The sequence below is a fragment of the Cheilinus undulatus genome, linkage group 6, assembly GCF_018320785.1.
Source record: "Cheilinus undulatus linkage group 6, ASM1832078v1, whole genome shotgun sequence".
In the NCBI taxonomy this organism is placed as follows: Eukaryota; Metazoa; Chordata; class Actinopteri; order Labriformes; family Labridae; genus Cheilinus; species Cheilinus undulatus.
The window spans coordinates 47,399,662-47,418,319 of record NC_054870.1 but is presented as its reverse complement, the minus strand read 5'-3'; the positions used below and the strand labels follow the sequence as shown (position 1 = coordinate 47,418,319).

The following is an 18,658-nucleotide window of genomic DNA, read 5'->3' as shown; positions in this document are numbered from 1 at the left end:
TATGCATTAATTTAAATGAATGTTTTCTACATAGAAACTTCCCAAGACTGTAGCTGCAGAAATTAAACAGAATAAGGAGATAAAGAAAAACAGTTAAATACCAGGAAGAAATACTTTTTTGCACTACTTTATTTTTTAGTAATAACCATTAAAAGAAGGGAAATCCACCTTCATAATCTTGAATTAATGAAACAGAATCAAATTGGACAAAATATGAAATATTACTTGACCTGCATGATCAGCACATTCAACAATACCTTAGAAAACTCTGAGGATGTGGTTGTAGACGTTTAACGAAAGTCTATATCAGTGTTATTTTGGCAGCTATTTTCAATTTTAGTCTTAAAATGATATGCATTTTAGTTTTAGTCCCATTTTAGTCATTTCTAACCTTTTAGTTTTAGTCTAGTTTTAGATGATGAAAACTCAAAACATTTTAGTCTACCTTTAGTCCAGAAACAGTCCTCACATTTTAGTTTTTACTTTTAGTCCAAGCATTTATTTTCTTGTCTAAATCTGGCACAGAATCATGGTAGTGTGTTTTATGCACTCTCTCAAACCTGGGGTCCTTGCTTTTTACAGCTGAGTGACAGAATAAATACAGCTGCATTGTTATTTTTGACAGATTTACCCATAATAGAGAAATATCACAGATTTTGAATGTCCGACAAAAACTACATTACATTTTAGTCTAGTTTTAGTCATCTTGATGAAAACTAAACTTCGTTTTTGTCAGTTTTAGTCATCACAGATCTATTTTTGTTAATCTTAGTCAAGTTTTTGTCATTGAATAAAAGGATGTTGACAAACATTTTTTAGTCACAGTTTTAGTCGACGGAATAAACACTTGTCTATAGGAAGATAAAGACAAAAAGTTCATTTTCAGGAATGAGTCACCTTTTTCGTACATGCTCTTAACATTTTGGGAAAACTCATGAATGGGGAAAATCACTTCAAAATTCTGCCATATAAGAGCAAAAAAAAAAAAAATGGATGAAACTGGTGCTTCATATTTATATGCTATTAAAAAAATGTGTTTGCGTAACTTGAGTCTTATAAGACAGCTGCATAAGTTGTAAGGAAGATTGTTCAGATTTAACAAAAAGGCTTATTTATATGTGAATACTCAGCTCATAGCTGATGCATTGGTTTATAAATCTGGAAAAAGATTACATTTGCTCTTCATTCCTTGCATCAACAAAATAAGTTTTTATATGCAGGGTTCTCTCTTTCATGCACTTAATACTTCATAATACACTTTATGTTCTTGCATCTCATGAATACTTTATGCTCTGCTCTCATGTGTCATTCCTACTACTGTCATTTTTCTTTACAGTGCCGGACCCAGAATGTTAGAGGGGCAGGGGTGAAAAATACAAGGTGCCTTGCAGGTGCTCTTTTGATTTTTTTTCACCCCTATTTTTATTTTGAAAAATATATTTCTTATAAAAAGCTCCCTAAAATTTAGAGAACTTTTTGCTTATTGTCCACTGAGAGGGTACCCTAGAGCAGTGGTTTTCAACTGGCCTAGATGCCATCCTAGAAGAAGATGGGTACGCCTGTGTCCGTGTTTCTCACTGGCAAATCCATCTTGCATAGCTCCCGTCTGAACTGTTAGAAAGTGACAGGACCAATCAGCGATGAGGGCACTACTTTCAGGCGCAGTGGAGTCATGACGTAAGCAAGCAGCAACAAGAGGCCGGTGTAGTTATGGTGGAAGACATTAGCGTGGATCCTGCTAAAGCACCAGTTTTATCAGAACTTGACGACATTTCTTCGTCAAAAAGAAGAACAAAAGAACAGCAGTGAGTTGTTTTCTTTTCAAAAATGATAAAAGTCGTGTACGGACATGTCTATAGTTACCATGGTTCACATTATTCCTCGGTAGCTGGGCGTGCACCTTGGTCGCAGCTACGTCACGTGTTTTGTTGCTCTGATTGGCCCGTAAAGATGTGGCAAACAGAGTATTCATCCAATCACACTCTGAGTTTTTTTCAAAGCCTCTGCCCTTTCCCAAACGCTTAGTATTGAAGGTTTTCCAGGTGCTTGTGTGAAACAAATCCATCTTGCGTGTCAGGTTAGTTGTTGACCAATTGTGACCCAAATTTTCTGCATTTTTCAATTGTATAACCTCAGGTTTTGGTTAAAAAAAATGGACAGTCTGGACTTTGGAGATGTGTCATTCATAATAAAAGTACTTTTTTTTTTTAACTTTTTGCTACATATTCTTTCCAGGTACCCACTGAAAATGGCTTTGTGACCCACTCTTGGGTCCTGATCCACCAGTTGAGAACCAAGCCCTAGAGCAGGGGTCATCAACTCCATTTTCACAAGAGCCAGCTTTTTCTTGACTGAAGCTGTGGGGGCTGGATATTTAAATAGACTAAAAAGAGATCAATATTTTTGTCTTATTAAAATATTCTTGTAATTATATTATTTCCTTCAAAGATTAATGGAACTTTAAGCATTTAACAATAAGATCAGTCCCTATCACCTTTACTGCAGCCAGCCACAAGGGGGCGATTGAGATATTTTAGCTACATATTTCTGGAGCCCTCCTATCACTGAGCATGATGCTAATATGCTTTGTTCTGACTGGCCAAAAACACATGCAGGAAACAGATCTGTGAAGAATCTCAGTTGGGAAACTGCTCTCTCAAGGAGCCTTATGTGGAAAATGTCTACAAAAATTTGCAACTTTATTCAAGATAACAATGATAAGTATGTGTTTACCATGCCAAACTACAGAATACTAATGTGCTTTTTGTCTGATAAACCACGAGGTTAAAGGTTTTCTTTAAACTTCAGGAAATAAAATTAAATGATAGCATGCCATAATTTTGCCCCCTCAAATTTTCTGAATTTAGTAATCCTCTGGGGGCTGAATGGGAAGCTGTGGGGGGCCTGATGTGGCCTCCGGGCTTCCAGTTGATTATCATTGCCCTAGAGCATTGGTTCCCAACCTGGCAACCTGGGGTTGGGGATCCCCATGTGGTTGCAAAATCATGATGCAACACAATTCAACAAGTGAGGAGCGCTCAGAGGAAAAGGGCAGGGAACCACAGTCTACATTGAGGGCACAGTGCATACCTCTTTATAACATTATGTCCACTGGAAGGGCCCTTTTTTCATGTTTTATCTACCATGGCACATCTTAATCTTATCTTATATATCATATCTTACCAATGTCATACATGTCACTGGGTGAACTTGATAAGCTGGGTTTATTCATAGAAAATCTTTCATGTGTTATTAAATCTGCATGCCTTAAGTTGTTTTCTAATTTAAAAGACAAAAAATATCTCTTTAGTCACCCAATATGTCAATTTGGGGGCTAAGAGTTTCAAAAGAGTAGAGGCTTAAAGGCTCAAACTCTCTTTATAATAGACTATATATATATATATATATATATATATATATATATATATATATATATATATATATATATCAGCCATTTCATAATAAGACATGGGCTACGCAAATGCTAATTCATGGATGTCAGCGATAGACATGCTTAGGAAAAAGCTCAGAGTAAGTTGAAATAATTCACACGGATTTGTTACCGGTTACCTGTTTCAGAGACGCAAATACAATTTTATTTAAATTAAAAGTTAAATGACAATTTTGCCAGTAAACGTTGGCGCTATTGAGACTACCTTTTACAAACAAAACTACAAGGTTGACACTAGAGCACAGTGTTTTTTCTATAATTAAGATATTTTTTCCTTCACTGTATTGCTTCTGTCGCCGTTTCCGCCCATTATATTAGTGTCATCAAACGGCGCGCGCTGCCCGCTGTGTATGGACGGTCGCACGTGCGTCACCGTCCGTGATGATGGCCTGCAGCTCTGATGTGGTGAAGAAAGTCATGAGGTTCAAACTTCAGCTCACAGACACAGCAGAGTCTGCCACGGTAGATATCCGTTTATTTATAACGTCTATTTTGATAGTAGTGCTCTAAATAGACGGAGCACAACTGAAGGCTAAAATTACGTTGAAACACGTCACTGTTTCTTCGCTCTCGTGGTCTACAAATGTGATGATACGGGCTCCAGAAACTTCCACTGTGCTTATTTATTATTATTTGTTCAACACATTTTAGCATTTTTCATTCATGTCTTTGTCACTAATTAACTTGACGATAATTCTGCCTCACTGCACCATTTGACGTTATAAAGCCGTTAACCGAATTAAGATAATTAACAATATGGCGCGTTATCCTGAACCGTTTTTCTCTAACCATCCTGCTCCCTTTGATGAGGTGGGCACAGAAGCTAGAGAGCTGTCTCAGCCACTGACATGTGCTCTCTAGCCACACATTTGCAGCTCTTCCCTGCGGGGGTCAGGCTGTTTTAATGGGAGGTACTCTGCAGCTAAAATTGGCAACACCTCCAGTTGTTCAACTTATGGCTGCTGTCCATCAACAGTGGACGTTGACGATTTCTGCAGGCCTGCTTCTGACACCTTAACACTTAGCATAAAGAGGTGAACTGGAGGTGTTGAGCTTCAAATTACAATAGAATACTATGAAGTTTGATAAGACATAAATGTTAATGCACATGAAAGCAGTCTCTTTAGTGTGACAGTGTGGCTTTGTAGCAGCCTGCAGTGGCATTATCCATTTATAGTGCCCAGTAAAAGGAGTAGCCTAAGTGGGTGTGGGGTTCCCATACATAGCTCTTGCTTTGAATGCGCAATCAGCAACTGTTGGGGTCCAGAGCCAGGACTACCATATTTGGCATGTTCGCTTTTCTGCAGCTTATTTCACAATTTTTGTTGCTTTTTGTCCTAAAGTGCATTAAATAGGCTTGTCTTTTGTTTGAGTTTTGCTGTTTTTGTCTATTTTTGTCTAGTTTTTTGTAATTGTGTTTTTCTTGGGACACAGCATTTGGATGTTCTGGTTATCTCTTACAAATGGCACTATGACAATAAGGTTACAAATCTCTAGGGATGCAGGATATTGTGTTTTTGCTGATATCCAATCTGCCAGTATTTACAAATTCATTCAGGGAACATGAACAAAAGCTCAGACCTAAAACTTCAGTCCTTTCAGACACTTAAAAGTTTAAAGAATGATGAAAAAGGATAAAGGCTTAAGATGACATGGGTCTATTGGTCCTGCCTAGAACTCCACAAACTTATTTATGCATATGGATTATATTTACAGCTGATACATCAGTCGTAAATATTGGACAGAAATCTTCATATCTGCTGATAGGATTGGTAACTTTTAAACCACTGATATCTAATACAGATATCATGCATAATGTATTGTGCCTATATTGTGTGTACAAATCTTTCATCCAATCATACTTGGGTGGTTTTACCATTAGGCAACAGAAGGCAACAGCCCAAGGCCACGTGCACCAAAGGGCTTTAAAGAAAAGGTGTGCATCAGATGTGAAAATATCTCAATAATCAAGATGAGTATTTGGAATGTAAATAGGATGCCCACAGTACATAAAATAGCAATGAAATAGAATATAATAGACCAAAAAATAGCCCCCTTCCAAAAAAAAAATCCCCACTCTGTAGTCATATCTAGCAATTTATAGCAAGGTAGATGTATCAAAGTATTTATTCCATAAAACAGTGGATTTCTTTTAAGTGAAGTGACATAAGAGAAACATAAAAATCAGTTTTCATGTCAAACTAGCGATTATTCTCCACCATCAGTTGTGAGTTTAATCGCCTAAGCTCACCACTGTAACACAGAAATTGCCCTTCCTGGCTCACACTAAGTGCAGTCCCAGAATGCTTTGGAAGTGGCTCACAGCATTAACCAGGAAGGCCACTATAATCAGCTTCTCTCCTTCATTATGAAAAATTCATTAATGAAACTAAAACATCAGTTTACTGTTTAGTAAATACACCTGATGGAGAGCAGTTATCATGAAAAATGAAAGTAAACAGCAGAGGTGGACAGAACTGAGCAGCATTGGTCTATGTTCATCACGTTTTATTGTTTTGATGGAGAGCCCCCTGGCAGCAGAATTTCCATACTTTTGATTAATGCATTTTCTGTCTCTCTCTTTTCAGGTTGTAAAAATTTTGCAGAAACTCAAAAATCTGGAAATCACATTAGACATTCTTGCAGTAAGTATCTTGTCTGCAAATCAGGTTTTTAAAATTAAGTTGCAAGATTATTTTCTAACTGAATTGTATCTTGCATCTACTCATGTTTTAATGAATTAGGAAACTGGAATTGGCAAAACGGTTAACTCTTTACGAAGACATGAACAAGCAGGAGAATTTGCAAAGTCGCTTGTGAGAGGCTGGAAAAGATTGATCCCTAAAGAATCCACAAGGTGACCTTCTTATATCTTTGGTTTTATTGAACTTATTGACTTTAATAAATGTTTGATTGTGCTATATTTATTGATTGTGCAAATGTATTTGCCCTCTTCATGATTTTTTTTTTTTGCATAATTTTCATAATTAAATTTTTCAGATCATCAAACCAGTTTTATGATAAGACAAAGATTACCTGAATAAATACAAAATGCAGTTTTAAGATGATAAATCCATTTATTAAGGGGAAAAAATCCAAACCTACCTGACCCTAAGTGAAAAAAGTCATTTCCCCCTAAACCTAATAACATTCAGAGGTGGAATTGCTGGTGTGGATTTTCTGGTAGAGAGCAGAATTCATGGTTCCATGATTTACAGCAAGTGGTCCAGGTCCTGAGGCATCAAAGCAGCTGCAGACCATCACACTACCACCACCTTGTTTGACAGTTGGTATGATGTGCTTTTGATGAAATGCTGTTAGTTTTATGCCAGATGTAACGGGACACACACCTTCCATATAGTCCAACTTTTGACCTGTCTGTTCTCCAACATGTTTCCCAAAAGTCTTGAGAGTCATCAAGATGTTTTTTGGGAAATGCAAATATTGTTGAACCATGAACACTGACCTTACCTGAATTAAGTGAGGCCTGCAGGTCTTTAGCTGTTGTTCTGGGTTCTTTTGGGACCTGCTAGATGAGTTGCTGATGCACTTTTGGGGTTGTTTTTGTTTGGCTGGCCACTCTTGGGAAGGTTCACTGCTGTTCTAAGTTTTCTCCATTTGTGAATAATGGCTCTCACTGCGGTTCGCTGGAGTCCCAAAGCCTTTCCAAACTGATAGATGTCAATGGCTTTGTTTCTCATCTGTTCTTGAATTTTTTGTAGGTTGAGGCATGATTTGTTGCTTTTTGAGATATTTGAGCCTACTTCACTTTGTCAGACAGGTTTTATTTAAGGGATCTGGCAGTAATCAGGCCTGTGATTACTCCCGGTGTGGCTAGTGAAACTGAACTCAGCTTTCCAAAAAATGTGTTTAATCACTGTCAAATGATAGAAAGATACTTTATTTTCACATAGGGCCAGGTAGGTTTGGATGGCTTTTTTATAGAGCTGAATGATTTGCAAATATAATCAAATCGCGATTTTTTTCCCAGTATTTCGATTGTGATTTGATATGCAATTATTAACAAGCTTTAAGCTATAAAGGAGGAGACTTGGGTGGAGGAGGTGAAGATTTGCCAGCAGCAGTGTGATGCATCAGCATTGATTAGTGAGCAGTATGTCATATTAAATGGACTGCTGTGTTGACAGGAAGAGCTGTGATTGGTTGTGGGAGCTGGGAGGCAGTAATTGGTGTCAGCTGGCTATCAGCCAATCACGGCTAAGGGTATGAACTACCTGAACTAACGCTTAGCTTCATCAATATTAGATGGAATGAACTAGGGCAGAACGATTAAAAAAATATATCCAATTGCAATTATTGTTGCTCATATTGCAATTTGCTTTACTGAATGGGGAATATTTTTTTATGTCACTCGTTTTAATAAGAAGAAAATAGATCAAACGTAAAAAGGACTATATTTGCAAACCATAAAAAAATACACTTTAATGTTTGTAAAATGTCCATGAAATCTCTCCTGCTGCAAACAAATGAATGTGTTAAACTGGTATTTTGACATATTTCAAGTTAAAGCAATATTGCAGTGTCTGCGATTTTTAAATTGCAGCATGCCATATGGCGATTTAATCCCATTTGTGATCACTTGCCCAGCCCTAATTTTTTCCTTAATAAATGAAATCATCATTTAAAAACTCCGTCTTGTATATACTTATCTTTGTCTAATATTAAAATTTATTTGATCTCAAACATTTAAGTGTGACAAATATGCAACAAAAGAAAAATCAATCAGAGAGGGTGCAAATACTTCTCACAGCACTGTGTGTTTGTGTTTGAATGCAGCCAAACAGAGGGTGGAGAGGCGTTGAAGAGTTTGTCTATCAAAGAAAAACCAGATGAGGACAAGTGTCCATATAATGGAAGCCTGACAGTGGAGGACTTTAACAATAATTACTTAGCACAGCATGACGAGTGTGTGGATTCTCCAGACGAGGATGTCTTTAAAAAGAGTCACAGGAAAGCAAAGAAACAGAAAACACCAAAGGACCAGGATGGATGTCAAAAAGAAGTACTGGAAAAGGTTGAATTCAAAGAGGATGACATGGATGATTCGGACGTTTCCAGGAAGAAGAAAATCAACAAAAGTGATAGAAAATCAAGAAGTAGTGACAGTTTGTCTGGAAACAGAAGCTCAGATGACAACCACCACAAATCAAGGTTTCATTCAAGGGAAAAAATCAAAAGAAGCTCTGAAAGTGGAATATTTGAGTCAGAAAAAAGGTCAAATAAGAAACTAAAGACTTCAGATAAATCTTCAAAAGAAGGCAGACACTCTTTTTCATCTGACTCTGACGACAAACACTCAAAAGCTTTACGTCGAGCCAGTGCTAAAGATTGCAAGTACCCAGAGATAATGAGGCATTCAGAGGTCCAAAACCACAACAGGAAAAGAAAAAGAAAAGGCAAAGAGAAACACAGAACCAAAGTGTCTGACTTAGTGGAGCACAAAAATGAAAAGCACAAAGAGGAAGAAAGTGAATCTGAGCAGCCCTCCATGTCTTTTGAATCCTACTTAAATTATGACGTGAACATTTGCAAGAGAAAAGAAAAACCTGCAGTGAAGAAAACGGCCCAAAAATGTAAAACTGCAATAAAAAAAGAAGAAATAAAAGTTTCTGATATAAAGTCAGCTGAAATGGATTCTGCTGTTGCCTTTCCAAAACAGGTATTTTTGATAATCTTAGAAATGTTTCTTTTTAAGAAAAGTTACTGATCATTTGATGCTGACTTACATTATGTTTTATAAGGAGTCTTTCATGGACCTGATTAACGTTCCTCTACCTGCTGTTCTCCCTGAATGTGAAAAACCTTCCTGTATGGACTATTATGAGAAGAAAGGTACTGCATAAAAACATCCTGCTTTACTGTTTTAGTTCATTTTTCACTGTCGATGCTCCATTTTTGTCTTAAAGTTGAGAAGGAGCCTGATTTGTGTGACGAGGAGAGTGCAGGTTTCACTGGTCAGCGCTTGAACAAGAAGATGCAGGTTTACTCTGGAAACAAGACCGTTTTCCTCCCAGCCATGATGAGCCTGCACCAGCAGTGTATCCGCACACTCCAGAATAATATCAACTGTGAGTAAAGAAGCACAAAGAGCATTTACAGTCGTAGTTTGTTGGAATCATACTCAGGTGAGCGGTTGTCTTCTTAGTGCTTTATGACACTGGAGGAGTCCCATTTGACATTCTGGAGCCGGTGCTGGAGAGGTGTACCCCCGAGCAGCTGCTACGCATCGAAGAATGCAACCCAGTAAGAATGTGAATGTGAATATGAATATTTAGAAACACACTCAGTGGTCACTTTAGTAGGTACACCTGCTTGGTTCTGTGTCAAGATCTTGTTTGTAGAGCAGCTGTAATTCAAAGGGACAACAATGTGCCAAAATACCCATTTCACTGTAACAGCTACAGTTTAAAGGTTTTTTTCCACTCTAATATGAAACATCAGTTATACACTGACCAGCCACTTCAAAAGTTCAGCAGCTCATTAACACAGATCTCTAATCAGCCAGTCACATGGCAGCGACCAATGCATGCAGGCATGAAGAAAAGGTCAAGATGCTGAAATTAAAGTTTGTACCAGAATTGGGAAGAAAGGTTGGACTGTGCCATGATTGTTGGTGGTCTGTCAGGCAAATTCTGACCCTGCCATCTATATGCTGCAGCAGAAATCAAGTCTCATCAGAGCAGACCTTTTATTATCAAATATGAGTGATCCAGAGTGAATAATAGCCACAGGCCTTTTCCCTGTGTAGGTAGGTATTTTTAAAAGTGAGTCTGGTGTCTCTCATCTTCCTCTTGATAATAGCCCGGACATTCTCTTTGGAGTTCAGGTCAGACCAGATGGCTGGCCAATCAAGCAGTCTCAGTCTACTCTTTGTGAAGCTCCCCTAAGTTCTTGAATCTGCTTTGTTTGACTATCTTCTGAATGCTGAGCTCATCCCTGTTGCTTCTTTCCTTAACACACTTTTTCATTCCAGTCTACTGTCCATGAATATGCTTTGATACAGCCTGAGAACAGCCAGTCATTTCAGCAGTGACCTTCTGTGGCTTGCCCTCCTTGTGTAGGGTGTCCTCTGGACAATTGTCTTAAAATGTTTCACTTTGTATTAGATAACTCTAGAATTTACAAAAGTCTAACTTTTTGAACTCAATCACAGGGGAAAATTCACACTATGTTAATGAACAGACATGAATGGACTACAGAGGTCACTGCTGCTTTGTACAACTCTCCAAAGACACACAACCCACTGAGAATGTTGACTCTTCTGGACGAGGCCCAGTTTGGCTTTATAGGCTAACTTTGAAAATGAAATTGCTGAGAAACGAGGAAATGTTTACGTCAAGGAATCCTCAAATAAATCCTAAAAATTATCCGCCTACGTGTAGACAAGGCTTCAGTTTCTTCTGACAGGAGTGACACTCAGTGTGTCTTTGTTTTCAAAGCGTGTAACAAAACCTCCTAAAGCTACAGATAAATTACCATTATAGGGGTTGTATTTCTCTCTTACCTTCCTTGAATAAGCTATCCAGGTAGTAATGGATTGAACCATCACATCTGGGACAGATAATCCAATCTGATCACAAGTCTTAAGTATGATAATATTTGACTTAGCAAGACCTTTGGTGTTTTAACCCCTTAAGTATGCTGGATTTAAAAGAGCTATGAAAACATTAATTCCCCTCCAGGTTTATCTAACACTTGTAGACCTTGGCTAGAGATTAAAACAAGTTACTGTAAATGCCTTAACAAACAGCTGATTTTCCAAGCTTGTCAGTGTATGTTACTCCTCCTTTTGTTTGTTTTTAACAGATCTATGTTGGAGAGACAGACAACCTGTGGGGTAAACATTGTCAGAGAGACTTTAAAGACTCCAGACTTCTAGAGTATGAATCCTGGAAGGAGATGTACATGAGGCTGTCTGAAGAGAGGGAAATAAAACTCCAAAGACTGACAAAAAGCATTGTCTCTTCACAATCAAAGAAACCCAAAGGTGAGAACTGAGCTGGAAAAGATGGAGCAGGTACGTTTACATGCACAGTAAAGCCAGGCCACAGTTGTAACTCCATTATGTCTTTTAACTGGACTAGTGTCCTTGTCCCAGTTATGCATGCACAGCAGGAGAACCACAATCTTGTCATCCTGTTGACCTCTAATACCGCAGCAAGTAGTTAAATGCTTGTATGTCAACCTTGAAAACATAATGTATGCTTTACTTTTGGTACCGCTATGATGAACTATGCCTCTAGCTTATGGTTATATCTAAAGGCAGACAACATAACTTCTGCCTTGCTTAGCATTTATGATATTCAATTTTTGTGTCAAAGCCCAGCAGGGAGATTGTGGAGCACTTACAGAAAGCCTAGTCCAGTCCAGTCCAGTCTAGTCAGGGTAAGGTATACACATCCAAGAGAAAAACAGTCTTTATGTAAGTGTGTTCGCCTGACTAAGACAATTTGATTTAGTAGGATTTCACTTGGACCGACATGTTTACATGTGGTTTAAAAGTCCAGTTCTGGTCAGCCTAACAAAATAAATGAGCTTTTTGTAACGGCATGTTAACCTGTTGTAGAAAAAATCTGATTCAACTGAGCTGTTACTGTCACTCTGATGACCTTTTGTTCTCTGTTTTTAGGTCGGCAGGTGAAGATGGCGTTTATTCACACCGTTGCAAAGCCACCGAGAGACGTGCGAATCCAGCAGGAAATTCATGGAACTGCAGTTCAGCAGCCTCAGCAGCTCAGGTGTAGGTGAGTCTCATCCTCAACAATATAGTGAAACACACTATATGGACAAAACACACTATCTGGACACATCTGTTTCTTATTGAATTCAGGTGTTTCAGTCAGACCCATTGCCACAGGTGAATAAAAGAAGGCACCTAGCCATGCAGTCTACATTTGCAAACATTTGTGAGACAAAATGGGTCGTTCTGAAGAGCTCAGTGACTTCAAGTGTGGGACTGTGATGGATGCCCCCTTTGCAAAAAGACAGTTTTTGAATTTTCATCCCTGCTGGATATTCCTGAGTCATCTGTAAGGGATATTATTAAAAAAGTGGAAACGTTAAAGAGCAACAGCAACTCTTTTTCTAAATGATAAAGCTCATCAGTAAGGAAAATATAACTGCAGTGTTAGTGTTTTTTTTGTATGATGCAGTTTTTAAAAACTTTATTAACATTAAAAATGAACAGCTGGTTAAGCAACACAAGTTAGCTCAAGGTACTTTACCAATCATTGAACAGGAAGAATACAATATACTACATTAAAGAATCTATAAGAGGCCAACAAATATCATGATGTTATTTAAAATAAATGTGAAGTCCTATGTAGAATTTGAAGTTTAAAGATAGCGCCGGGTAATCTCCCACACCCTCTTAATTAGAGAAATGTATTGATTTGCAGTATTTTGATACTAGATCTTCAGCCGTCAAGCAGTTTGTTGAAAAGTACAATGAGGGGCAATAATGTCTATATTTACAATTGAATTAATAAGATAACACTTGCATAAATGACGTTTGACTGTTACGTCACATCAGGGCCTTTTCTAGCCTTGTGGAGGCCCTATGCAAGATGTTGAGTGGCGGCTCCTAATTTGTCAAACCACGATGGAGAGATTTCTAATCCATAAGATGATCCATGAACATGTCACAATCTGTTACACTTCACAAGCAACACAGGCTACAGTCTGGATAACCTCTCATATCAAAATTAAAGACACTCAAGCAAAATAACTGATAAAAAATAATAATACAAGGAAAACAACAACTCTCTTTATGTCAATAAATAAACTACATATTGAGCGTTTTTAAAAGATATTTACTTGTGCAAGAACACAATCAAGTTTTCACGTGTGACATGTTTATTTCATTTTAGCCAACTTTCATGAAGCAAAGACTTAAGCTGGGGTTATGAGCATACAAATCCGAGCTAACTAGAATTTATTCAAGATGAGGTATAACATTCAGCTTTGGGGCCCCTAGTGACCTGAGGGGCACTATGCACCCTTTGTCCACCCTTTGCAGCCATAACAGCTTCACCTCTTCTGGGACGGCTTTCCACAAGGTTTAGCAGTGTGTTTATGGGAATTTATGACCGTTATTCCAGAAGCGCATTTGTGAGGTCACACACTGATGTTGGATGAGAAGGGCTCCGCTCTAATTCATCCCAAACGTGTTGTATCAGGTTGAGGTCAGGTCTCTGGGCAGGCCAGTCAAGTTCATCCACACCAAACTCTCTCATCCATGTCTTTATGGACCTTGCTTTGTGCACTGGTACACAGTCATGTTGGAACAGGAAGGGGCCATCCCCAAACTGTTCCCATACAGTTGGGAGCATGGAATTTTCCAAAACCTCTTGGTATGCTGAGGCATTCAGAGTTCCTTTCACTGGAACTAAGGGGCCAAGCCCAGCTCCTGAAAAACAAGCCCGCACCATAATCCCCCCTCCACCAAACTTTACACTTGGCACAATGCAGTCAGACAAGTGCCATTCTCCTGGCAACCGCCAAACCCAGACTCGTTTGTCAGATTGCCAGATGGAGAAGCGCATCCTCACTCCACTGCTCTAGAGTCCAGTGGCGGCGTGCTTTACACCACTGCATCCGGTGCTTTGCATTGCACTTGGTGATGTATGGCTTGGATGCAGCTGCTAGGCCATGGAAACTCATTCCATGAAGCTCTCAATGCTCTTCTTGTTCTTGTTACTTGTTCTTGATCTAATATGAAGACCACATGAAGTTTGGAGGTCTGTAGCGATTGACTCTGCAGAAAGTTGGCAACCTCTGCGCACTATGCGCCTAGGCATCTGCTGATCCCGCTCCATTATTTTACGTGGCCTACCACTTCGTGGCTGAGTTGCTGTCATTCCCAATTGCTTCAGTTGACTGTAATATTTAAGAGTGAGGAAATTTCACCACTGGACTTGTTGCACAGGTGGCATCCTATGACAGTACCATGCTGAAATTCACTGAGCCCCTGAGAGCAACCCATTCTTTCACAAAGAGGAGAAACAGTCTGCATGCCTAGGTGCTTGATTTTATACACCTGTGGCCATGGAAGTGATTGGAACACCTGATTTCAATTATTTGGATGAGTGAGTGAATACTTTTGGCAATATAGTGTAGCAAGAAACGGCCCTGCATCACATTAAGAAGACTTATTGTACAATAACCAAGTCCTCTTCCAGTTCATACCAGTACAAAAATATTCCAAATGAAGAACAAGGGTTTCTATCTTTTTCCCTCTGGATTTATTTCCCTTTACATTTTTGTTTGGATTTTCTAGCTCAAAAGTGATCTGAATGCTATTCATTCCAAATCCTGGAAAAGGAGTTTATGTATAATAACTTGTGTTGGAGATGATGGCAGGAGTTTAATACCCGGTGGACTTAGTAAAAACAGAACAGAAAAATTCATTGAGGATTATGAAAATGTGAATATTGGGATAGCACCCATGACAATTGTTGTTTAAAAAAGGGATAGACTAAAAGTCAAACAATTTCTTAAAAATAAAAATATAATGCTTTAAGCAGTTACAGAGACATTATTGTGTATCTAACCTACTAATCCCTGCCTGCTCTGCTCGTCTTCACTTCAAACTGATCACTCAACAACAGCCGTAAACACAGTCGTAATCTGTCAGACTCGGGAGATAACTGTGGCTGACATGCTTTTTGGTGAGCTTAGCCAAACACAGGAATTGGAGCAATGTGCTGGATAAACTGGTTTTACTCTGTTTAGTGCAGCCGTTGGGCTTTTGTTGTCAACAGTCAAAACATGGGATGTTTTTCTCACCGGCTGTATTGTGGCTCAGGCACTGACAGGTGGATAGTAGAGTTGTCACGCTACCAGAATTTAAAACTTGAGTAGCTTACTAGTAAACATCAGACTTTATCAATACCTGTTTTGTTACCACAGCAACAGACAATTAGAATATGTTTCCAAACTTGGCAGGCAAACTGTTTAACATGTACATTGAAGACACTTTTCTACCAAAATGCTGCCAATGATGGTGCAGCCTCCTCTGCTCATATGTCCATATGTGAGAGGCACAAACTTAAGTTTTGCACACCTGTGTTGAAAAACAGGCATGAAAAGCCTCAGTTTTTCCTGAGCTGTAAATCTGGATGTACCACTGATGCCCTCTCTGTGGCTCACAGCAACTTTAGATTTATTATGAAAAATGATCAGGAGCTTTTTAAACACATGGTATATAAAATTCTGCCACCAGGGGGCTCTCAATCAGAACACATGCATTCTGGGACCATGTCCAGCAAACCTGGAAGTGTCTTTTTTGGTGCTTTTCATCCATTATGAGAAATGTATGATTGAAAACAAAGTGGCAGTTGTCTTCTCAGTAAATGCCTTATGATGCACAGTTTTATTGAACAGAGTCCTCAAATCAAAACAAGTAGTAGTATTGAGACAGAGGCTGCAGAGGTGGGTGGTGCTAGACATGACATGTATGGGGGGATCCATGTTGCGGAAGTGAGTTTGGGGGACTTAACTCACAACCTGTGGCAGCCTCTATAAATAGATACAGCCAGTTAAAATTATAAAATATCTAGGAAATATTTGAGACACTGTAAGACCTCAATTACAAAATCAATCTTTTTTGGAATAACGCCAGTTCATAACCAAAGTTATCTCAAGACACTCGACAAAGAGGGCAGGTCTAGATAAATATAACATAGGACTCCATTTTTTTATTTAATACAGATATTTCAGTGCAGAAATTCTACATACTGTATCTTTTCTATATAATTGCTCATTTTAAATAAAAAATAAAGATGATCTCATTTTAAAATGTGGTATTGAAAAAAATATCAATATATTTGACATTTCTAATAATACTGGAAAACAAAGCTACACTGTCATCATCATTTCATAAGCACTGTTGTTGTCTTTCTAACACTTTACTGTTATTTTTCCACATGTAAGTGTAAAAACTCAGGACAGCAGACCAAGGATGATCTGTGATGAACCCAGCAGGACCAGCAGTACCAGTTCAGGGACTGGAAATACACAAGACCCTCGCAAAAAATCGAGTGAGCTCACAGTTTAGCTGAATTCTTAATTCATCTACAATATAAAAAGCATATAGAAATAGCTAACATTTTTTAATTTAACCATGAATCCATGAATTAACTTTTAAGATAAAATTGCAAGCTTTAGAGATAGTTCTTCTCATTTAATCCAGTTTTTCCTTCTACAAACAGGGGTTGCTCCAATGATGGCAAAGTCCTTAAAGGCATTCAAGAAACAGCTGGGACGCAGATAAAAGCTCCTCTATCTCAGTAACCTTCATGTGTAGATGTTTGAAAGTGCACTTTATCATTCATTAACTTCAGACAGGAGAGGAGGCCTTTTATGGCCACCTTCAATCATTCTGTGTTGTTCGTCTAAGCAGTTACAGGCTTTTGCCATGTTTATTTTCTTTATATATGTGGATTTTCTTCACTATTAAATGGGCGATGAAATGAGCAAATGTGATCTGATATTTTTCCTCTCCAAACAGTTAAAATAGTGTTTGTAGATAGGTTATATATTGGGGGTTGGCTCCCTCTGGAGGATCTTTAGAGAAGTGGCATGGATATCCGTATATCCACAAATTGCAAACACTTCCAAACTCTAATTATTCCAATTAAAATCAGTGTTTTCTGTGCAGCTGCACGATGAACTGGGTCAAAAAAATGTAGGTATAAACATTTAAATACTTCTGCAATGATGTGCGTCTTAAAATATTTAAATTATCATAAGGTTTGTTTTTTTCCTGTACTTTTATTTGAGAAGTAAAACTTCCATTTACTCTAGATTAATCTCATACAAAGTGAATTACTTCAAGACTTTTTTGCTTTAAGGCTGATGATTACAGCTTAAAGCTTACAAAAATAAAAAAAAATCCACCATCTGGAAATATTAGAATATATACAAAACATTAGTCCAAAAAGGATTTATAATATGGAAATGTTGACCTTTTTTGAAAATTCTGCTCATTTTTATACTTAGTAATTGGTTGAACCTCCTCTTGCATAAATTACTGCATCTATCCCGTCTGCTCTGCTGGGTGTTATGAAGGCCAACTTGCTCTGATAGCAGCCTTCAGCTCATCTGTATTGTTGAGTCTGGTGTCTCTTTTCTTCCTCTATTTCCCCAGAGAGTCTCTACAGGGTTCAGGTCAGACCAGTTGGCTGGCCAATCAAACACGGTAAACATGGTCAGGAAACCAGTTTCTGGCAATTTCACTGTGGGCAGGGGCTGAGTCCTGCTGGAAAAGGAAATCTGAATCTCCATAAAACTTCTCTGGAAGCATGAAGTGCTGTAAAATCTCCTGGTAGACAGCATTGACTCTGGACTTGAAAAAGACCAGTTGAGCAACAGCAGCAGATGACATGGCACCTCAAACCATCACTGACTGTTGAAACTGAAAACACTGGACTTCAAGCACCTTGGATTCTGTGCCTTACAGATCTTCCTCCAGACACTGGACCTTGATTTCTAAAGCAGTGGTCCTCACCTGGTCTGGCCCAAGTTTCCTAAAATTTTTCAACAGCACATGTTTAGTTAATTGAATATGTTGCAGTTTGGAGCATGATTGCACCAAAACACCTGATATAAAAAAGAAAAGGGACAAAGCTGACACATTTTATACCCTCTTTCCCCATCATTATTTGTCAATTTTTGCCAATGTCACAGAGAACTTGAGAAATTACTTCATTATCATGGGAAAAGTAGCCATTTATTCCAAGAAAATGAGATAAATTAGTTGGAATACTGATCAAACATTTAAATGTACCCAATTTCACAGTTAAACAGGCTAACATAAAAGGTAAAGATGCATGTCCAATACAGACTTCAGGACTTTGGCCACCATTTTTTTTTTCAGACACATAGTTGCGACCAACCTTTGGTACCCGACCCACCAGTCGGGAACCACTGTGCTAAAGGACAGTCAAAATTTATTTTCATCTGAAAGCAGGACTTTGGACCGATGAGCAATGGTCCAGGTCTTTTTCTCTTTAGCCCAGGTGAGACGCTGACATCTGTGGTTCAGGATTGGCTCGACACTAAGAACACGACACCTGTATTCCATTTCCTGGACCTGTCAGTGTGGTGGCTCTTGATCCACTGACTCCAGCCTCAATCCACTCCTTGTGAAGCTCCCCTGAATTCTTGAATCTGCTTTGTTTGACA

General features: G+C 38.5%; 1 protein-coding gene across 2 annotated transcripts; it reads left to right on the top strand.

Moving 5' to 3' along the window:
* The first annotated feature begins 3,789 nt into the window (after positions 1 to 3,789).
* eloal (elongin A, like) lies at positions 3,790 to 16,942 on the top strand. 2 transcript variants are annotated; one of them, XM_041788946.1, is made up of 11 exons: positions 3,790 to 3,913; positions 6,040 to 6,096; positions 6,196 to 6,308; positions 8,249 to 9,131; positions 9,214 to 9,280; positions 9,379 to 9,540; positions 9,618 to 9,715; positions 11,279 to 11,459; positions 12,102 to 12,216; positions 16,406 to 16,512; positions 16,684 to 16,942. In XM_041788946.1, the coding sequence occupies exons 1-11, from the start codon at positions 3,833 to 3,835 to the stop codon at positions 16,743 to 16,745; spliced, it is 1,926 nt and encodes a 641-aa protein (XP_041644880.1). In that variant the 5' UTR covers positions 3,790 to 3,832; the 3' UTR covers positions 16,746 to 16,942. The 2 variants fall into 2 exon arrangements, with proteins under 2 accessions (XP_041644880.1, XP_041644879.1); XM_041788945.1 differs by having other exon boundaries at positions 9,214 to 9,304.
* Positions 16,943 to 18,658: the final 1,716 nt, after the last annotated feature.